At 42.8% G+C, this 23,688-nt stretch overlaps 1 protein-coding gene across 1 annotated transcript in view; it reads right to left on the minus strand.

The window, feature by feature from the left end:
* Window positions 1–202: 202 nt before the first annotated feature.
* Window positions 203–23,688, minus strand: part of PDE6C (phosphodiesterase 6C) — an 83,029-nt gene continuing 59,543 nt past the window's right edge. The window contains exons 17-22 of the mRNA XM_069753767.1: window positions 19,496–19,603; window positions 17,854–17,917; window positions 15,288–15,362; window positions 14,633–14,716; window positions 12,051–12,207; window positions 203–1,126 (exon numbers count right to left, since the gene is read on the minus strand). Of these exons, the coding sequence (XP_069609868.1) occupies window positions 1,071–1,126; window positions 12,051–12,207; window positions 14,633–14,716; window positions 15,288–15,362; window positions 17,854–17,917; window positions 19,496–19,603 (544 nt within the window). The 3' untranslated portion in view covers window positions 203–1,070. The remainder of the gene's footprint in view (window positions 1,127–12,050; window positions 12,208–14,632; window positions 14,717–15,287; window positions 15,363–17,853; window positions 17,918–19,495; window positions 19,604–23,688) is intronic.

Below are 23,688 nucleotides of genomic sequence, written 5' to 3' on the forward strand. Positions count from 1 at the left end.
GAGCTATCCCCTTTCTTATGAATAGAGAATAAATTCCCTATTTAACACAAACCCTGTAAGTAGGGAGAAATCTGATGGACCCTTCAAAAACTGCACTTATCACCCATAGCTTTTATATAATATATAAGTATATGGCTTCCTCTACTGTCAATAGATGCTGCAAGGAGGAGTAGAAAAACATCAAACTAACCCACAGGCTTTAAATGCAGATTTTTATTTATTTTTCATTGATTAGTAGGTTTATTTGCAAGAACAAAATTGAGGTAAAAACAGGTGAAAGTAAAAACCTAGCGATCCCTTTAAAGGTTGTCCCTATATACATAAGGCCAACATTTAATGGGGTTTCTCCACTGTAAGTGGTACAGTATATCGCTAAGATATGTCATCACTTCGTGGTCGGTGGAGGTCTGAGTGATGAAATTGCCACCGAGCCTTAGAATGGAGGCACTGCATTGCTAATTAAAGGGGTTGTACAGGAGTGGATAAAAGGATCCACTTTTTTGGTTCCACAAAGTGCCTCCGTTGTCCAAAATAAAAGCAAAAAGTAGACCTTGTATTTTTCCAATCCTATTCCACCCCTTAAATCTATGCAGATCCCTCCCAGGTTTTCCTGTGTAGCGCCATCTAACCACTGTGCTGGGAACTGTAACACACCACTTTGGATGGAGCTGTGTTGCACTACCCCGCATAGCCTCTTCCCTGCGAGTCTGATGTCGGAGGGGTCCAGCTGCGGGTTACCCCACTCTCGGCATTAAGATTAGCATGCTCATCCGGCCAACGCTTCTTTACGGTGTGTGGCCATTAATGTGCTGCTAGACTCACTGCTATGGCAGAACATTTTGGGTTTGTTTTTTTTTATGTATATATTACAAAATGGTTTATTATTCAGCACCCTAAGAACACAACTTCAGTAAATCCTTCTGAAGTCACCAGGGTTTTAATAGCAGTTGACCCCCAATACATAAAAGTGGCTTCCTTACGACTATGCTAAATTCTACTCCGTCACGCTCCCGTCTGGGGACCTTGTAGTGTTGCTCTCAGTCTCTTAGGGTCCTTGTTGGTGTCTTGTTCTACAAAACTGTACATGTTTTTGATTTGTTTGGTCCGTTCTCTCCACCTTCGGTTTCTAGTAAAAAAAAAAAAAAAAGCAAAGAGGAATGTTAAAAGTCGGCGAAGGGTTCAGGTTGCCCCCTGTGGTTACAGATTTCTGAACATTTGTTTTTCTATAAATCATTTTTAACACTCCTTCCCTTCTGGCAATCTCTGCATTTTTGTCTTGACAGAACATTTAATACACACAAGTCTCGCAATTCATCACATGAAAATATATATGTGTTATGATGCATGTATTTCAGTGCCAATTTTCAAGTACAAAACTACCTTATTCTGACTTCAAAGTAATGAGATAGAATCCAGATAACCTAGTTTCTAATGGACACAGTGTCTTCCTTCTGTCCATCTTGTTCTTCACTGCCTGTTGTCCAGCACAATCCACCTCTAGACAGATTCAGTAAGTGGGAGCGAAGCTTTGTCTCTCTCCTCCTGCTCTCCTGTCTGTCACACTGCATGCAGCCATAACAGAGAGGTGTAGTTTTAGTTCAGTCAGGCAAGTCATTGCACAGTGCTCCCTGGAAAGTGCGATAGAGTAATCTCCATCACATATAATGCGGGCAGAATGCAGATATAGAGGAGTCACCCTACGCAAGAATTGTGGCTGGCAAGTTACATAGAATTAAAATCTGAACAGTTGTTGGACATATTAGACCGGTACATGCACCAAAGTCTATCTTTGTGTTCTTCAAAGGGAACCAGCAGGTTTTTGCTATTTAATCTAAAAGCAGCTTTATGTAGGGACTGAGACCCTGATTCTAGCGATGTCACGTACTAGGCTGCGTATTGTAAACATATCGCTGTTTTATCAGTTTGGAGATTATTACTGGAGGACTAGTTGTCATGTGCCATGTAGTCCTCTTGCTCTGTGTAACCCAGCCCCCACCAGTGATTATCAGCTTTTTGCCTATGCACAGTGTACACAAAGCTGCCAGTCAGTGGTGAGGGCGGGTGTTATACAGAGTTCAGGATTTAGAGAACTGCTAGATCTGCAGCAGAGAAAACAAGGATTTTATCAAAACTGCACCAGGCAGCCCAGTAAGTGACAAATCGCTGGAATCAGGGTATCTGCCCCTACATCATGCTGCTCTCTGATTGCATTTCATAACCCTAGTCACAGATTTTCTGTAATGCTGAGTATACTAAGCAAAAAGGCCCTTTTACGTGCATCAATTATTGTCCCTGATCATTCACTGGCTGACTGCATCTTTTATGGGGACCTAAAAATCAAAGCTGACTGGGGTGCTTGTTTCATTTTTTTTTTTTTTTACCAATCCCAGGTAAAACAAAAAAAAAATTCAACTGCAGTCATCATTTTCTGAGTATTTAATGTTAACAGTGAAGATTTTAAGTCCATTTTGAGGTCACATTTAAAACTAGTGAAAAAACAACTGTTCAAACCGAGAGAGAGCGTTTAGTGCACCCTTGGTGTGGTCGAGCTGTTCAGTCCGGCTTCCCTCCTTATTTTGCATCCATCTCCACCTCCTTTTCCTTGATTGACAGCTCTGACTTTACGGAAGCCAGCAAAGGGTGGAGATAGATGGAAAAACAAGTACTGGGAAAGATTCACTAAGTGTTAAGCCACACGAAGGTTGCCCTGAGCTCCTGTGCTCGGTGTCACGGTTCCACCCCTCAGGGTGTCTGGGATACAGTTACTGACAGCTCGGCCGTCCAAGCTGGTACAGGGGCGTACTGAAGCTGTCAGTACTTTGATTTACAGCATGACCATCCAATCTGGTTCAGGGTGTGCTGAACTATCTGTGTGTTTATTGACAGCTTGACTATCCAATCTGTGACCGGGAGGCATCGGCTGTCTCAGGTGTTCACTATCCCGGGTAATTGCCATGCTACTTAAGGCTTCTTTCACACTTCCGTATTTCATCCTGCGTCAGAGTGCAGTGAACTGACGTATCGACGGATGTTGAAAAAATAGTTGAAACCATGTGCAACGCATCCAGTGTTATGACGGATGCGTTGCATGATTCCCGAGCTGAATTTTCAGGTATAAATGTCCAGGGAGGAGAGAGAGATTTTCCCCGGGTTGGAATTTGCTTCCTGGTATGCTCAGATGGAAAAACTGCATCCGTCACTGGATTCCTGCGTTGACGGTCTGTCAAATTCCGCAGGATCCAGTGCACGACGGACGAAACGTGTGGCCATCTGTCGCGATTCGTCTCTAATACAAGTCTATGAGAAAATGCAGGATCCTGCAAATTTTTTTGCTGGATCCTGTTCTCTCAAAAAACGACGTATCTTGACGGGGCTACAAAGACGGAAGTGTGAAAGAGACCTTAGCCGTGAGAAGTGACTAGCATCACACTTGGTTTGTACGGTCATTTCGTGCTGAAAGACGCCCTTTAATAACTTCCATTAATTTTTAATGATATTTCATTGGCCAATATTTACTGTGCATTCTCTGCCAAAAGAAAAACATCTGGTAAGGTTGACCTGACCCAGCTAGCTTGACAAAGTCCTAAAAAGAAAAACTTGTATGTTTAAAAATATTTTTTTCAAAACTATTTGGCCGCCGGAGGAAACCAAAAATGTGCTTTCTGGACTGATATAAGACCTATGTGAAACAAAGTTTGAAAATACCAAGCTGCCCTTCTGATTTGTAGGATATCCAGACCCTGCGGCACTTCTCGCAAATGTATAAAATAGTATCCATATAAATAATATTGACTCGTGGTAGACGAGTATATCAGCATATATAAAAGGGCCGGATACTTTTCTCACAATAAATGGCATTTTGGCCTACAAATAATCTAGCGATAGACAATGTAGAACTGTGGAGAAAGGTTGAACTTGATGGATCTGTGTGTGGTTTTTTTTTGTTCAACTTATGTAACTATGTATCAATAACTTTTTGTTATTTTTCGTACACCTACGAAGAAGAAACAAAGCTGAACATGTCTGGAATGTGGGATAACGTTCCTGGAATAACCTAAAATAAAATAACTTTATGCAACTAGCTGCAGAGATGTTGCAGATATTGTTTAAGAATCTAACTCATCCAGTATCGAACCCATGTAAATCTATGACCGGGGTCTTACATCCGTAATATCCATAGCGAAAAGCAGGTAAACCATGGGCCTTTGGATAAGGTTTAAGATATGCAAATTATGTGTAATCTGTTGATGGTTTTGAAACTCTTGGAATAACAGGGGTCTTCCTTTCAGCACCATTGTTGGCTATAGACCACATATGCCAAATCTGACCCTCAGGGTGAGAATATTTGGCCCGCCCAGCATCGCACTTTCAACTGTATTGGCATCCTGGATGGATGTGGAACATGGAGAGGTGAGTATTTTTTGTAATGTGGGGCCCATTATACTTTATGGAACACTATATGGGGCTATTATACTGCATGGAGCACTATGTGAGGCCATTATACTGCATGGAGCACTATGTGAGGCCATTATACTGCATGGAGCACTGTGTGAGGCCATTATACTGTATGGAGCACTTTTTGTTGCTATTTTCACAAGTGTGTCACGCCAACCTGATACAGGTTATTATCACAAAATTAGAATATGATCAAAAAGTTAATTTATCTCAGTTCTTCAATAGGAAAAGTGAAACTCGTATATTATATAGAGTCATTCCAAACAGAGTGATCTATTTCAAGTGTTTATTTCTGTGTATGTTGATGATTATGGTTTACAGCGAATGAAAACCCAAAAGTCATTATCTCAGTAAGTTAGAATAAATAACAAAAAACACCTGCAAAGGCTTCCTAAGCGTTTAAAAAGGACCCTTAGTCTGTTTCAGTAGGCTCCACAATAATCATATTAATGGAAAGTTGAGTGGAAGGGAAAAGTGTGGTAGAAAAAGGTGCACAAGCAATCGGGATAACCGCAGCCTTGAAAGGAATGTTAAAAAAAAAGGCCATTCAAAAATTTGGGGGAGATTCACAAGGAGTGGACTGCTGCTGGAGTCATTGCTTCAAGAGCCACCACACACAGACGTATCCATAAGAAAAAGAGCTGGACTGCTGCTCAGTGGTCCAAGGTGTTGTTTTCAGATGAAAGTAAATTTTGCATTTCACTTGGAAATCAAGGTTCCAGAGTCTGGAGGAAGGGTGGAGGCCACAATCCAAGCTGCTGGAGGTCTAGTGTGAAGTATCCACAATCAGTGATGGTCCGGGGAGCCATGTCATCTGCTGGTGTAGGTCCACTGTGTTTTATCAAGACCAAAGTCAGTGCAGCCGTCTACCAGGAAATTTTAGAGCACTTCATGCTTCCCTCTGCTGTCAAGTTTTTTGGAGATGAAAATGTCATTCTCCAACAGGACTTGGCCCCTGTTCACACTGCCAAAAGTACCAATACCTGGTTTGAAAACAACAGTATCACTGTGCTTGATTCGCCAGCAAACTCGCCTGACCTCAACCCCATAGAGAATTTATGGGGTATTGTCAAGAGGAAGATGAGAGACACCAGACCCAACAATGCAGACGAGTTGAAGGCTGCTATCAAAGCAACCTGGGCTTCCATAACACCTCAGCAGTGCCACAGGTTGATCGCCTCCATGCCACGCTGCACTGATGCAGTAATTGATGTCAAAGGAGCCCCGGCCAAGTATTGAGTGCATTTACTGAACATACATTTCAGTAGGCCAATATTTCAGATTTTAAAATCATTTTTCAAGCTTGTGTTAAAGTATTCTAATTTACTGAGATAATGACTTTTGGGTTTTCATTAGCTGTAAGCCATAATCATCAACATAAACAGAAATAAACTTGAAATAGATCACTCTGTTTGTAATGACTCCATAATATAGGAGTTTTGATGATATTCTAATTTTGTGAGAAGCAGCTGTAGATCTGGGTGTAGAAGATCACTGTGTATTGTGAATTGCAGATCTTCCATTTAGCCTGTTTATTTGGATCCCATATTAAATTAATGTTGGTTTCCTTTGATGCTGAAGAGGTTAACAGCCCTTTCTATGCTGGTCAGAAACATGCTGCTCCTTTTCAGCTGCTTTGAATCTGGTTAACGCTTTCTATAAAACCTGGCCAAACCCTCTATGCCTTACCAGTGAAAGCTCTGCTTCCTTGCTCTTGGTAGACACTGTGCTGTGTGCTTAAAGCTAAGTAGTTGGAGTTGTGGTGTTCTGTAGTTTGCTGTTGTACATGTGTGTGTTTATCTCCTGTTCCCTTTTCCCATTTAGTTTATTCCTCCCAGTCCCTATCCTCCTCCCTATTGTTGGCTAGTGCTTTTATATGATAGAGGTTTTCTGTTATCCCTGTTTAGTCTTTGTGTCAGGTTTACCTTTCATTTCTGTCCCATGCCTGAAGGGGTAGAGGAGGGGACAGATTAGGGTTTTTATAGGAGCATAGTAAGGTCGGAGACTCAGGCCTCTCTACCTTTAAGAGTACCCCTGGACAGGGATAGTTAGGGTTCCAGATCCAGAGACAGTTTGAGGCCCCTCTTCCTTACTGAAGTCCGCCACAGCGTGACAACTGTTTGAATCACTTTTTGTGGCCGTTGTACATTATGGATAACTATGTGGGTACATTATACTGTATGGAAGGCATACAGAGCCCTTTATACTGTGTGGAGGACTATTTGGGGCCATTATACTGTATGGAAGGCATACGATTCCTGTTATACTGTATGGATGTATGGAGGACTATGTGAGGCCATTATACTGTATGGAGAATTATGTGGGGCCCTTTGTACTTTATGGAAGGGCTGTGTGAGGATTAAAGTTGGGTAATTCTACTTTTAAAAAATCTCCAACTTTCCTCACAAAGATTACAGAACTTGGATTTAAAGGGGCCCTGTGACATTGGATAACTCTATTTACCTGAAAACATAGGGTAATCTGCAGATAAATATCATTAGGTTCCCGGCTACCATAATGTAAGCACAGCTCATGGGAGAAAACAAACTATTCCTCCCAGGAGCTGCCAAATTTCAGTCATGCAGGCGTGGCTACAATCAGCACTCACAGCATTGGGAGCTGCGGCTATAAGCACGTCCCGACACTATGACTGACAGCCGGCTCTGCAGTGCATCAGTATGGTGGCCAGGCTCTCTTCTAACGCTATTTGCCTATAGATTAATCCTATATCTTCAGGTAAATAGTGTTATCTGATGACATGAAAGGTTCTCTTTAAGGCAGTAGAAAAATGGGTGGCACAGGACTACACCCGCCACCCCCATTGATCAGTTATTTCCTCCACTGCTGGCAGGCACATGTAAATAGTGTAGCAAGTCACAACAGCCGGCTCCATACATTCTTTAGTTACCACTTGCAGACCAGCTCCTGGAGCCTCCCTGTTCTGGCTTCATATATTGGTTACATCAAGCCATTTAAGCACTTAGAAACAAGTGCAGCTTTTTTTCACCTTGTAAGGGTATAGGCACACATTGCGCCATTTTTGCATCTTTTGGCAGGAAAAACACAGCTGCAAAAACATGCTTTTTTGGTGTATTTTTGCTTGATTTGAGTGAAATTAATGTTGAAAAATGCTGTCAAAAACGCACAGAGAATTGACACGCTGCAGATTATTTTCTGTAAGTCAAAAACAACGTGTGCAAAATACTTAAGGTTTCTTTCCTGCATCAGGATTGCTTCAGGTTTTCCTTCAAAATCTGCATGGCAAGAAAAGTACCAAATCTGCAATGTGTGCACATTGTTTTGGTCATTGGCTTATTTTTATAATCGTAGCATTCTATGTTTGTTTTTTTCAGGAGTTTGCTTGGGGTTTTTTTAAGCATTTTACTTTAGGCTTCTCTAAAACAAGAAAGCACATGAAAAAAGCATCAAATTAAAAAAGGGTGTTAAAAACTCATGAAATGTATGATGCTTTTTCCAAGCTGAAAAAAATAACTCAAAAAGACTGAGGACAACGTTAAATTTCTGTAATTGAGTGTTATTGCGGCCCAAACTATTGGCCTTAACGATAATCTGTGACTGGTTTCAAGCTCATGATTTGGGCACCACGAAATCTCGACATACTCACATTACAGAAAACCTTATCTTGGATAAGGAGCCAGGCATGGGAATACGTGTCCTCCGGGTGACCCCTCTGGCTTTTTCCCAGTTTCTCCCAGTTTGAATTAGAGAGAGACCTGTCATCCAAACTGAGCTGGACATGGGAACAAGCTGGATGGACCTCCCAGCAGACTGTTCTTCCTGGGCCTGGCTAATTTTTAGACTTGTGATTACTCTGACCTCAGTGTTTCAGAGTAGAATAGAGTTTTGTGGATTGAGAGAGTCTATCTCTACTGTGCTTCATGCTGCCCATAGTTGTGAAAGAAATTACTGCCAGATTATACTTTTTTCAGTATATTGCCGAGGTGTCAACCTTGGAAAGCTCTTTGCAAGGTATTTCTCAATCAGATGGTCCAAGCAAAACTTGAAGTTTGAGGTCTTCTTTTGGGGTGTTATCTATAAAATGGCTTGGGTTACCAACTTTGGAGGCAATACTTCTAGATACAGTTTCGACATTTGTGAAAATTGAAACTGATATAAAAGATGTAAATGTAAAAATAAGTGAAGATAAATCTCAAGCATGATGCCCTGAGGCCCAAGAGTCAGGAGCATCTTTACGGTATCTTTGGAGGATCTTGGCGCTCAGGTGACAACATTATATGGGAGAATAAAAGTTCTAGAGTGTCCATTTTCCTGACACCCACCTGGGTCACTGCATGGCCAGGTCACTACTGTGGAGGGACTCAGAACAAGTAGAATCTACTGGACAGTACAGGGTCAGTATTAAACTATAGGGGTCAACCTACATTATAGAAAAATAATCATATATGGGTGCTGAGAGCACGGACTGAGTGAATTGGAGGTCAGAAGGCGAGGGACCCTAGAATCGTGTGACTCTCATGAAACGATGGGTAAGTTGACAGCCCTGTATCATGTGTAGTCTACTATTAGATGTGCTAGACACATCCGAGACTTCCGTAATCTAGAAGCAATGCTGACCATATGGTAGTATGTTGATGTGGGGGGTGTGAGATGCGTCAGTGTTTTACTCTTATCAGTCACCTGATCACATGGAACAAACAATTTATCACCCGCACTTTGGACTTTGAATCCCTTTGATGAGATCACTTGTTATTTAGACCATGACCTGATTTCATACTCTCCATTATCTAACCAAGCAGAACCGATTGCACAGCCTAATGGAGGCACATCCAGGCCCTGAATTATTACTATTCTGACAAATTACCCTTCCGAGGCAATGACGCTCATCATACAAGACCAGATCATTCTTCTCAATCCAAGGGTTGATTGTCTCCTCAACCCCTTTCTGGTTAAACCATAACCTGTCCTGGCAGGGTTACTGCATAGACAAGTAAATAAGGCAGCACACTGCAGCGCTGAAACATGCAAACTTGAAACACGAAATTTGAACTGCATTACTGCACTAGAAATATGAAAAATGAGAGCATTTAGCGCATAAAAATGGCCAATTTTCTGTGTACCTGGTAGCCCCTTTACGGCATCTCTCTTATACCAGGTCCTACACTTGCCTTACCTCGCTGAGAATAAACGTCTCCATCTGAATGGGTACATGTGAAACCTCTTCCTAGACTAAAATTCTCTCTCTCTTTGGAGGGGTATTGGACCTCAGCGAGGTAAGGCAAGTGTAGGACCTGGTATAAGAGAGATGCCATAAAGGGGCTACCAGGTACACATAAAATTGGCCATTTTTATGCGCTAAACGCTCTCATTTTTCATATTTCTAGTGCAGTAATGCAGTTCAAATTTCGTGTTTCAAGTTTGCATGTTTCAGCGCTGCAGTGTGCTATTTACTTAACTATATACGAGTTGGCGACTCTAGGTTCAGCACCTGTTCACACTTAGTCTATGTTTGGATGTGCCGGTCAGGTTTTTGAAATGTTACTGCATAGACAGTCATTGTCAGTAGGGATCTTGGCTCCCTCTTGACAATCTCCCCATCCTGTAAGAAGTTGCTTTAAAATTGATGCGAATTCCAAAGTAAAACAAAAGGAGGAATTGTCTCAATGTCTTTGCAACAGTTTTCTGCAGGAGAAAGTTGCAAATAATGGCACAAACTGTTGATAAATGCGCCAGTTTTGAAAGTGTGAAGAAAAGTGTGCAGGATTTATTATCAGTGTGCATTCTTTTCTACTTTCCGCCATTTATTTACTCTACAGATAGAAAACTGGCGCAAATTTATGCCTTGTCATAACGGGTATAGATTTTAATTTCTGACTTAAAAGGGTTATCAACAACTCCTAACTGTGGAGGTTAGCGCCCTAAGAAGTACGACAGTGACACCCCCACTCAACGATGGTGAGCCTTAAGTAGTCCCTATGATTGTCCCTATTAATACCAAAGACCTATAGGAAGGATACTGCATAGATATAATGAAATCATAAATGAATAGTAACACTCCATTAGGGAGAAAGAGATAAATTGATGATAAACATTTGTCATCTATCTCATTCTCCCCAGCACTCTGCTTTTATTGAGCAGGGGTGCCATTGTTGTACTTTTTAGGGTGCCAACCTCCGCGGTTAGGTACAGGCATACATTAGAGTATTCTGGGATCAAATATATACATATATCTACCCTGACTTCCAGCATTATGCATTTTATGTACGGTAACTTTATAGCTGTGTCCCTATTTTGAATTTGTTGTATATTTATTGGTATTTCTTGGTCATCTCTTTAACCAATATTATTATGATCATGGGTGTGATATCAATATCTAATAAAAATTAAATAATTTTAGCGAGGTTTTTCACTTTGGTTAACTTGGCACTCAAAGATCACAAGTCAATTGTTTTTTTGTTTTTTTATTCTTTTTTTTCAATTATTATATTCCTCCATGTAAACTAAAAAACACCCGTACTCCCCTCTGTAGCTGGCGCCGTTCCAGCGATCTCAGCTTTGGGTAACCTGGGCATGGCATGGCGTCACTGGAGCCCTGCAGCCAATCAGTGCCCGCTTCACTCTCACTTCCTCCAGATGTCAGCTGCATCCGAAGGAAGTGAGAGTGAAGCAACCCATTAGTTGCTGCTGATCAGCTGCAGGGTTCATGTGACATTGCAGTGTCATGCAAAACCAGCTGCCACCATTGCTGCAACACCGCAGGCACCTAAGATGAGTACAGGCTGTTTTTATTTTACATGGTGTAAAATAGTAATGGTGGAGGTATTATCTGAATAATGGACAACCCCTTTAAGGACAGGCCAACAGGCATGAACAGTTTAATTCAGTTTGTTACTAACTACCTGCCTGTTGTGCCCGGCGCTGATCTCCGCCGGCTCTGAGTGGTCACAGACCGCTCCTGCCAACGATTCTGCAGCTTCAACTGACATCACATCGTCAGAGCCGCGGCTCCTCTTCCACTCTGCTCTGCTCCGATGTCACTATGATTGACAGCTAGCTCCCTGCCATTTAACTGCGGGGAGCCAACTATCAATCAGCATGTCATTGACAGTCTAGTCCCATCATTAGAGCAGCCCAGAAGAAATGGTGCTCTGTTGATGTGGAGCAGCTAAATTGCCGGCAGGAGCGGTCAGTTACTACTCTGAGTTGGATAGAACAGGCACGTAGTTAGTAACTACCTGCCTGTTAATTTTTGGTTCATAGTAGAAAAAAGTAATAATGTAGTTCTGGATAATCCCTTTAAATGTAAACCTGGTAATCGCTGCACAGCTGATATTGCTCATGGAATCTGTAGACTGACACATATTTCCATTATTGTAAAAATAAGGGAAAAAAGTTAGTTCCAGTTCCTAGAGTGCTGGCAGAATGCTAATAAAGAGGAAACACTGACTCCAAACCAGTATATAGCAAATGACAGAGCAAGAAAAATACTAGCTAGAATGTGCCAGAAATTGTTTCAAGAAACCTTTGGTGAAGAAATGATCTTTGCTCATGGAACTAAGAGAATGTGGTAGGACGTTGTCTTGACGCATCAACGCCTCATATTGGACACTAGTTACCTTTCTTAACCCCAACATCATTTTCCTGTATCTTCTTCTGTTCTTCTAAAGCCTTCATCTTTTCATCATACACATCAGCTTGAGATTTCCATTGAACTCGGTTATATTGAAGTCCGTCAAACATAGGTGTAATTTCTTTATGAAACCGTGAAAATTCCTAAAAGCGGTAATTAAACATGTAGAATGATCAGCTCAAGTCACATAAGGTCAACATTATAATACACCGTCCATATCATATTAGGGAGGTCTGTGCTCCCATTAGTTTTTATCAGTTTAGTACAAAATCAAATCTGGACAAAAAGAAGTCTTTGCCCGTAGATCGCCATATTTTACACCCCAAAATGGATGGAACACACGGAAGCTTCCATCAGAAGTTCTTAATATCTCACAAAAGAGAATGTGAAATGTGCAACATATTAATCTATGTGTAGGCAAGCTATGTTTCCTTTCTGTAGAGAATGGCCAGACCAGTGCTTTACTCCTCGTGTAGTGTAGGTTCCCTTATGGACAGTTTAAAGGGACACTAAATACAGAAAATGCTCAAAAATAAAAATATCACAGCATTTCCTCCATTCAATGCTCTTTTGCTTTGATCATAGTTTGTCTTCTCTTGCTATAAGAGCTGAGAAATATATAAAGAAATCTCAGTGTGATTCAGAAGATCAGCCATGTTCCTCCTATCATATGTCTGGCTGTAAGATAACTGGCTGCAGCAGGAGCTTCCCCCCCTTCTGCCCTGTCTGCAGTTGAACAAAATATATTGACCCCTTGGTCAAAAGGATTTGGCTGTATCCGGCCCCCAGCCAAAGATGGCACCCAATCATAAGTTAATTGGGTCTGACGGGCACCAATATGGACCTGTCCTACAAGAAATCCTGAACAAATGTATGGCTTCTGTTACGAATGAAAGATAAGACCCAGATGTGAGCAGAGCTGTAGACATGCAGGATAAAAATACTTATTCAGATTACCCATAAAATAAGACATCATATATAGAGAGATTTATCTTTGGGACCTATTATATAAGTTAGGAAAATGAATTTACATTACATTCCTAATATTTAGTTATTACATGAAACGCTGCCTTTACAAGCAGAACCAATTTGGGTAATGGGAGACATAAGACAGGGAAAATCAAAGCCCCCATGGGTGCTCTCGCTGGCACAATTTATTCTCCATTTACATTGCTCGTAGCCAATACTGTAGAGGGACTAGTAGCTCTGATGGGTCATGCACTAGGAATTGGTGAAGAGGAGCGTTGCTAGGGCCTGGGGCAATGAAAATGTACTGCTATGGCTACTTGAGAAAGGGGCAATCACTGCAGTGGGCGCTATTGTGACTATTGGGTGAAGCCCGACTCCCATTACTAGAGGAAGACGAGACTCACAGCTGTGAGTAAGCAGTTTTAACCCTGTGGATGCCGGGGGACGTGACAGACATCAGAATGTGAGTATGTACTGTTTTTTTTTTCACTTTTACAATGGTAACCAGGGTAAATATCGGGTTACTAAGCGCGGCCCTGCACTTAGTAACCCGATATTTACCCTGGTTACCAGTGAAGACATCGCTGGATCGGCGTCACACACGCCGATCCAGCGATGACAGTGGGTGATCAGCGACCAAAAAATGGTCCTGATCATTCCCCAACGACCAACGATCTCCCAGCAGGGGCCTGATCGTTGGTCGCTGTCACACATAACGAGATCGTTAGCGGGATCGTTGCTACATCACCAAAAGCGTGACGTTGCAACGATATCGTTGACGATATCGTTATGTGTGACTCCAGCTCTAAGCTTTAGACAAAGTGAATGCCCCAGGCAGGAATTCCCTAACTGTCGGAGAGCTTGAAGATGAGTCCATGAGTCATATTGGCAAACCCTCTTCTCTACAAGGAAAATCAAACGCCGAACCACAGGAAAAGGTAATGACTTTCACAAACTGTACAGTGGTGTTAAGCTGGGTGGTGATGAAGGAAATGAGACCAGTGGAGGCAGGAGTGTGTGAGATCAAGGCGGTAAGGAGACTGTGTATAGAAATGCTCTGTTTTAATGACGAAACATGTAAGAAGTTGTGTACGTGCTCTCATGTGTACATAGTTTCCATGCAATTGCTGTTTAGTAAAGCTTTTCTTTAAGAACTGGTGGTCTCCTTTCATGAACCGGTTAACATTTGGTCCTGGCAAACCAGCATCATTGGCTACATGGGGCATGTGCGTCGTGCCCTCACAGCACAAGTCCACACAACCAGCCAGGACCCACACCTTCATGTAACATGCCAGGTGCAAGAGACGAGTACCTCGCTCACGGCTACCTCCCCACGCCACGTTACACTACCATCATTCACAATTCATAGTCTCAAGTTATTTTTAGAATGATTTCCATCAATTTAGACCGATTTCACACGTCTGTTAAACATGGACCAAAATCCTGGTCCAACTGCAGAGTCGCCTGACCTGGGCTAACTGCCTATGCATCTATGTGACCCTTAACTTAGGTTAAGAGACCTGACAGCCGGGCAGGTATTTGCATCTCTGTTTCGAGAATGTGTGAATCCGGCCGAAACCCATTCTGTGGATTACTTACCTTATACACAAATGTACATACAAAGTCAATGAAACCAACTTGAAGCTTCGGAAGCTCCTCCCCTTTGTTTCTGTCCATCATTGGCTATAAGAACAAAAATATAAATTCTGTAGTTAAACATTAAAACATACATCACATACTGCTAGGAAACATCCTAATTTACTGTGAAGCTATGGGAGAGATTCACTGAATGTGCTAAAAAAATGTTGTGCATGTCTTGTACCAAATATATTATGTGTCTTAGTTTCTGATCCTCATCAAACAAGAGAGCGTGCTTCAACAAGAAAGAATCCTAACTTTACATGTGATGCTGTAAACCCCAAAAATGGCTAAAATTTTAATTAAAAAATTAGCCAATTAATAGGTGAAGTAAAGTTACACCAGACTGTGTAACAGTGCCCAAAACTGATCAAACAGCCTGAGCTACTGTGGTAAATTTGCTACATTTTGAGATTACACTGAATAAAGACCAAATTAGATTATTGAAAAATAAAATACCGTAAGTCATAAAACCAGTTGTAAAATGAGGAAGGGAAATAAAATCCTTGTACAGTACTACAGAAATGTGTAATATCAAATAATGTGGAAAGTATAACCAATAACATTTAAAACCCAATGACAACATAATAGGATTACAATAATAAATTCATCTTACGATAGGCTGCTGCTGAAGAACCGTTCTCTCCAGGTCTCCTTGTTCCCAGAATTCATTAGCAACCATAAGGGCAACCTAGATGCAAATAAATTCACTATTATTCACTGCATGATTGAAATGATATTTTGTTGTCGCCACATAATGTGGGACGTTCTGAGACGTTGTGCCTGCTCCAAATTAAATTGTAAAATTCAAATACGTGAAGAGCCACGCTGATACATTGAGCATCAAAGCAGGTCTCTCTATTACATTCCTTGGTCAAGGTTTTATAGGTATTTAATAGTCATACATCGTAACAATATAATATTCTCAGCTTATCTCTAAATATGAGCTGGCATTAGCTCACATACATCTCATTGGCTAAAGGTAATTCTGTCTACACCCAGCTGAAGAGTCTAGGTGTGCTTCTACTCCTTAGGTTCTTTTCTCCCACTTTCCTATGTTTTCTCTAAAGGTACCGTCACACATAACGATTTCTTTAACGATATCATTGCTTTTTGTGACGTAGCAACGATATCGTTAACGAAATCGTTCTCTGCGACAGCGACCAACGATCAGGCTCCTGCTGGGAGGTCGCTGGGAATGATCAGGACCTTTTTTTGGTCGCTGATCACCCGCTGTCATCGCTGAATCGGCGTGTGTGACGCCGATCCAGCGATGTGTTCACTGGTAACCAGGGTAAATGTCGGGTTACTAAGCGCAGGGCCGCGCTTAGTAACCCGATATTTACCCTGGTTACCATTGTAACAGTAAAAAAAAACAGTACCAACTCACATACTAGTGTCTGTCACGTCCCCCGCCTTCAGCTTCCCGCACTTTCTGTGAGCGCCGGCCGTAAAGCACATCGGTGACGTCACCGCTGTGCTCTGCTTTACGGCCGGCCGGCCGGCGCTGACACAGTGAGTGCGGGAAGCTGACGGCGAGGGACGTGACAGACACCGGAATGTGAGTATGTACTGGTTTTTTTTTTTTACATTTACAATGGTAACCAGGGTAAACATCGGGTTACTAAGCGCGGCCCTGCGCTTGGTAACCCGATGTTTACCCTGGTTACCCGGGGATTTCGGCATCGTTGGTCGCTGGAGAGCTGTCTGTGCGACAGCTCTCCAGCGACCACACAACTACTTACCAACGATCACGGTTAGGTCGTATCGCTGGTCGTGATCGTTGGTAAATCGTTAAGTGTAACGGTACCTTAAGTCTGTTAGACTAAGACATTCCTAATGGACCCCTTATCACAAAACACACATACTGGCTCAAACTCAATCTAGGAAAGCAGGAAAGAATATCTAAAATAAAGCCAAGATAGATAAATATAAATCCTGCTCTCATAAATTTCATTAATCAAAAAATTGCTATAGGTATTTTTGTGTAAATTGTTTTATACAGCAGGTTAACTTGTACCCAAGTTACTTTGAAGCTTGAAGTCCCATTCATTAATATTAACTGAACCCACCGACCATCTGTGTAGCCTCCAATTCTCCTGTCACAGGTGATGGTGGAAGGATTGAGCTTCTACTTCCAGGAGAACACTCAACATAGTTTTCTATCAGCAGCTTATTCTCCTCTCTCCATTGCCTCTGGCCAATCTAAAGGTACCTTCACACTGAGCGACTTTAGAACAATAGCGATCCGTGACGTTGCAGCGTCCTGGATAGCGATATCGTTGTGTTTGACACGCAGCAGCGATCAGGATCCTGCTGTGAGATCGCTGGTCGGAGCTGAAAGGCCAGAACTTTATTTAGTTGCTGGATCACCCGCTGACATCGCTGAATCGGCGTGTGTGACGCCGATTCAGCGATGTCTTCACTTGTAACCAGGGTAAACAGCTCTCCAGCGACCACACAACGACGAAACAGCGACGCTGCAGCGATCGGCATCGTTGCCTATATCGCTGCAGCGTCGCTTAATGTGACGGTACCTTACGTGTTAGGTGAGTCAGGAAAAATGGCATTAAGCCAAACGAACATTGGTCTGTCAGCTGTCTAAGATGTAAGGGCAATTTTTGAGGCCACCAATGTGGCTGCTGTGGAGCAGATGAACAATCCACTTATGAATTATGATGAGTTCTCTAGGAGGAATATAGAAAACTCATCATCATTATCTCATATTTCCGAATCTTCCCAATATCAAAAGAAATAAAACTTAACTAAAAATGTGGCAAAAATTACATTTTTATGGTCAGATACATCCATCTTGATTTTAAAATTCTGGAGAAACATCTTCAAATTCTAGGTAGAGTGTTTTTAACTTTTTATCCAAATTGAGAACAATAATAATAAACCCTTCCAAGCAATGTCTATGCAACATCTGGAACATGGATGTTTTTCACATCTTGAACAGCGTGAGTTCCAAAGAATTTCGCTTTTTGTTCCGAGTTTGTTTGTTTTTTGCCTTTAACAAAGACATTTTTTGGAAGCTAGCTTGAGGCCAAATTAGGAAGTCTTATATTATTAGAGTAATTGAGCTAAAAAGAGTACAAACCGTCGATTGCGTTGCATAATTAACTGCAAAACAGAGGACAAATAAAACAGCAATGTTGTGGTCTTATTTTTTAGATACCTACTTGACTTTGTACTTCCCAGGGCTTTGTAATGGCGGACAAGTCACATCCTGTCATCATCATAGCCCTGTAGGGACATAATCATATTTTGCAAGCAAATTAAACCTAAAAGCCAGCAGTGTCACTGATACAAATATACATAAATGCAGCTGGGACTTATTTACTACAAAAAGAAAAATTGATGTAGTACTTCCAACTTGAAAAAAAGAACATACGGTAGATTTTTATTCAACCATTTCAGACGACTCTGTTCTGCTAAATGAAGACTTTCGTAAGTCATTTACTAGATCTGGGGTAACCATTACTAGCTGCTTGAACTCCTACTAGAGTTGGTGCAAATGGATTCAGAAGACCCAGTCCATCGAAGATGTTGGTCCCCTACCAATCCTAACAGCTGGCAAGGCCAACCAGCCAATCGTCATGTATATGGTGGTTTCCCATCAGAAAGAAAGGCTGGGAGTTTTGAATTCAAATCACCCGACCTTTTTGTTCTCCTTGGACATAACTTGCCACGGCCATAGTCTGGCATCGGGGTACTGGCCCATCACTATACCGAATACATGCACACTTCATTAATCTGAGAGTGTAGGTGTCTGGAGGATTTAGAGAGAAAGCTGTTTGCCGAATGAGCTTTCCGATGTGGATGGTCTATTTTAGATGGAGTGTAATATCTATTAACATCTATCAAAAGATCATTGACACTGAAGGGATATGAATCCTTAGGGTCACACAGTGACACCCCCTTCCCACAGTGGACCAGCTTACACCAGGTCATGGGCTTAGTAGTTTGAAAGCCTGATTAGTACAAGTTGAATCCCAAATGAAGTAACATTGCACTTTACATTTGATGGCAAACACTTCTATAATTGCCAGAGCCTTCTGTTAGGCAGGCTATCCAAGACCCCTCTTCTGGGTGAGTCACTCAGTTATAAAGAAAGTCTGGGAGTCAGCCTAGATATGTGTTAGGGCACAGACTGACCTTGGTTTTATTGAGGGTAAATTACTATTGCTTGACCCTTGCTTGAAAGGTCAAAAAGTATTGGGCTTATTTTTCTTTGTGGAAGGACATATTTTTCATACATTAAGTCCCCCTATAGTGAAGTGTATTTCTCTTGGTAGAATGGGACCCCCTATAATGAGTGTTTGGTCCTTTTGGTAGAATGGGACCCCTATAGTGAAGTATGTTCTGCTATTGGTAGAATGAGACTATAGAATGAGACCCCCTATAGTGAAAATGTGTGGTCCTCTTGGTAGAATGAGACCCCTATAGTGAAGTGTGCAGTGTTAATGGTAGATGGGGACCCCTATAGTGAAGTGTGCTGTCCTCTTAGTAGAGTGGGACATTAGTGAAATGTGTAGTCCTCTTGGCAGAATGGGACCCCTGTTGTAAAATGGGCAGTTCTCTTGGTAAAATGGGACCCCTATAGTGAAGTGTGTGGTGTTATTGGTGGAATAACGTTGAAGAAGTATTAAGCATAAATGCCCCTAGATCTGCAACAACTGTAATGTAATCTAACAATGTCTTTGATTTTCAGTTGGTGATTTGGTCTACTAAATCTTTCATTTTGCTGCCGATTCATGGCCCCAATGCATAGTGAAACTGACAACAAAGACAAAATATTGATGTATGATTCTAATCACTCACATGATTATTTCCTTTTTCGTTTGGTCAGTAATAATATATTTTATCCTTTCATCCTCGGTCTGCATTTGTTCTGTCGCGTCTACTATCTTTTGAAACATAGTCCTCTTTCTGTTCCAAACGAGAATGAGAAGATGTCAATATAATCAGCTAATATCTCAATGCAAAAAAAGAACAAGTTCAGATGCAACAAGCACAATATTACTATGCAGGTGTCAAAATATTAGCAGTGTACAGTAGATGGCCATTGTAATGACGCCACATTTATTCTTCATTATGCCAGACATATTATTCAGTAGGCCCTGGGACATGACTTATTGTTCATATGAGACTGAACATTGACTCGTAGGTTGAATTTATGTTTGTTGATTTGTTGAGTAGTTGCTGACCTATTGTATCAGTCCTTGCAGCTAATTGTTCTGCTATCCTTGAGTGACAAAGGTGCAAGCTAATTTAAAAATGTTTCTTAGTATGTTGATTACTAGTGTTGAGCGATACCGTCCGATACTTGAAAGTATCGGTATCGGATAGTATCGGCCGATACCCGAAAAATATCGGATATCGCCGATACCGATATCCGATACCAATACAAGTCAATGGGGCATCAAGTATCGGAAGGTATTCTCATGGTTCCCAGGGTCTGAAGGAGAGGAAACTCTCCTTCAGGCCCTGGGATCCATAGGGATGTGTAAAATAAAGAATTAAAATAAAAAATATTGATATGCTCACCTCTCCGGCGGCCCCTGGACTTCACACTGCTAACCGGGAGGCTTCTTTGTTTAAAAAGCGCGCCTTTCGGACCTGTGAATGACGTCCCGGCTTCTGATTGGTCGCGTGCCGCCCATGTGACCGGCACGCGACCAATCAGAGGCCGCGACGTCATTCGCAGGTCCTCAATTCCTATAATTAGCAGTTTTGTGAATGAGAATGACGTCGCGGCTTCTTATTGGCCGCGTGCCGGTCACATGGGCGGCACGCGGCCAATCAGAAGCCGCGACGTCATTCTCATTCACAAAACTGCTAATTATAGGAATTGAGGACCTGCGAATGACGTCGCGGCCTCTGATTGGTCGCGTGCCGGTCACATGGGCGGCATGCGGCCAATCAGAAGCCGCGACGTCATTCTCATTCACAAAACTGCTAATTATAGGAATTGAGGACCTGCGAATGACGTCGCGGCCTCTGATTGGTCGCGTGCCGGTCACATGGGCGGCACGCGGCCAATCAGAAGCCGCGACGTCATTCTCATTCACAAAACTGCTAATTATAGGAATTGAGGACCTGCGAATGACGTCGCGGCCTCTGATTGGTCGGGTGCCGGTCACATGGGCGGCACGCGACCAATCAGAAGCCGGGACGTCATTCACCGGTCCGAAAGGCGCGCTTTTTAAACAAAGAAGCCTCCCGGATAGCAGCGTGAAGTCCAGGGGCCGCCGGAGAGGTGAGCATATCAATATTTTTTATTTTAATTCTTTATTTTCCACATCCCTATTGATTCGATACCGATACCCGATATCACAAAAATATCGGATCTCGGTATCGGAATTCCGATACCGCAAATATCGGCCGATACCCGATACTTGCGGTATCGGAATGCTCAACACTATTGATTACCCATTGTATCAATCCATGCAGCTTGTTGTTCTGCATTACAAGACAAATTATTATTATTATTATTTATTTATATAGAACCATTGGTTCCATGGTGCTGTACATGAGAATGTGTTACATACAAGTTACAGATATCACTTACAGTAAACAAACTAACAATGACCGACTGATTCAGAGCGGCGAGGACCCTGCCCTTGCGGGCTTACATTCAGTGGGGGCTGATATGTGATCCTATGCCCAGCCACTTATTGGGATCGACAATTTTATGGATTTGTTTCAATAAAATTTATTGGATTTTAATACATTAGAATTTTCCCTTTTTCCTGGGGCTGAATTGCCAAACTCTTTGTGCTTCTACCACGTCCTGGGCTGGACGTTTTTCCCTGCTCGGATGTCTGTATCGCTCGTGGATCCCTGTTGGGTGAGCTGAACTAACTTTTTCTTTTTTGGGAGCTTACCGTATGTACTCGAGTATAAGCCGAGATTTTCAGCCCAAATTTTGGGGCTGAAAGTGCCCCTCTCGACTTATACTCGAGTCACGGTCGGCGGCAGGGTCGGCGGGTGAGGGGGAGAGGGCGCTGAGGCATACTTACCTGCTTCTGGGGCTCCTGGCGCTGTCCCTGCAGTCCCACGGTCTCCGGGTGCCGCAGCTCTTCCCCTGTTCAGCGGTCACGTGGGACCGCTCATTAGAGAAATGAATATGGACTCCACTCCCATAGGGGTGGAGCCGCATATTCATTTCTCTAATGAGCGGTAATGGTGACCGCTGATAGAGGAAGAGGCTGTGGCACCGAAGACCAGCTGTCCGGGGAAGGAGCGGGACGCCGGGAGCAGGTAAGTATTGCATATTCACCTGTCCACGTTCCACACGCCGGGCGCCGCTCTGTCTTCGCGTCCTCTTGCTCTGACTGTTCAGGTCAGAGGGTGCGATGACGCATATAGTGTGCGCGCCGCCCTCTGCCCGATCAGTCAGTGCGGAGAGACGCCGGGATGGGACGCTGAGAAGCTGCAAGCAGCAAGAGGTGAGTATGGCATTTTTTTTTTTATTATTGCAGCAGCAGCAGCAGCAGCAGCAATGGCACAGCTTTCTATGGTACAGCTATGGGGCAATAATGAACGGTGCAGAGCACTATATGGCACAGCTATGGGGCAATAATGAACGGTGCAGAGCACTATATGGCACAGCTATGGAGCAATAATGAACGGTGCAGAGCACTATATGGCACAGCTATGGGGCAACAATGAATGGTGCAGAGCACTATATGGCACAGCTATGGGGCAATAATGAACGGTGCAGAGCACTATATGGCACAGCTATGGGGCAATAATGAACGGTGCAGAGCACTATATGGCACAGCTATGGGGCAATAATGAACGGTGCAGAGCACTATATGGCACAGCTATGGGGCAATAATGAACGGTGCAGAGCACTATATGGCACAGCTATGGGGCAATAATGAACGGTGCAGAGCACTATATGGCACAGCTATGGGGCAATAATGAACGGTGCAGAGCACTATATGACACAGCTATGGGGCAATAATGAACGGTGCAGAGCACTATATGGCACAGGTATGGGGCAATAATGAACGGTGCAGAGCACTATATGGCACAGCTATGGAGCAATAATGAACGGTGCAGAGCACTATATGGCACAGCTATGGGGCAATAATGAACGGTGCAGAGCACTATATGGCACAGCTATGAGGCAATAATGAACGGTGCAGAGCACTATATGGCACAGCTATGGGGCAATAATGAACGGTGCAGAGCACTATATGGCACAGCTTTCTATGGTACATCTATGGGGCAATAATGAACGGTGCAGAGCACTATATGGCACAGCTATGGGGCAATAATGAACGGTGCAGAGCACTATATGGCACAGCTATGGGGCAATAATGAACGGTGCAGAGCACTATATGGCACAGCTATGGGGCAATAATGAACGGTGCAGAGCACTATATGGCACAGCTATGGGGCAATAATGAACGGTGCAGAGCACTATATGGCATAGCTTTCTATGGTACATCTATGGGGCAATAATGAACGGTGCAGAACACTATATGGCACAGCTATGGGGCCATAATGAACGGTATGGAGCATCTATTTTTATTTTTGAAATTCACCGGTAGCTGCTGCATTTTCCACCCTAGGCTTATACTCGAGTCAATAAGTTTTCCCAGTTTTTTGTGGCAAAATTATAGGGGTCGGCTTATACTTGAGTATATACGGTACATTCTACAGGATTATGGGGAAGGAGACAGTAGGTTGACGGTTGCAGGAGCTGCGGTGTTGGTGAGGCGGTAGCTTTGGTAGTGATGAGGCAGCGGGGTCAGTGCAGGCTGTAGGCATTACTGAAGAGATGGGTTTTCAGGTTCCGTCTGAAGGATCCGAATGTGGTTGATAATCGGGTGTGTTGGGGCAGAGAATTCCAGAGGATGGGGGACATTCGGGAGAAGCCTTGGAGGCGATTGGATGAGGAGCGAATAAGTGTGGAGGAGAGAAGGAGGTCTTGTGAGGACCGGAGATTACGTGAGAGAACATATCGGGAGATTAGTTCAGAGATATATGGAGGGGACAGG

Source organism: Ranitomeya imitator, chromosome 2 (genome assembly GCF_032444005.1).
Source record: "Ranitomeya imitator isolate aRanImi1 chromosome 2, aRanImi1.pri, whole genome shotgun sequence".
In the NCBI taxonomy this organism is placed as follows: Eukaryota; Metazoa; Chordata; class Amphibia; order Anura; family Dendrobatidae; genus Ranitomeya; species Ranitomeya imitator.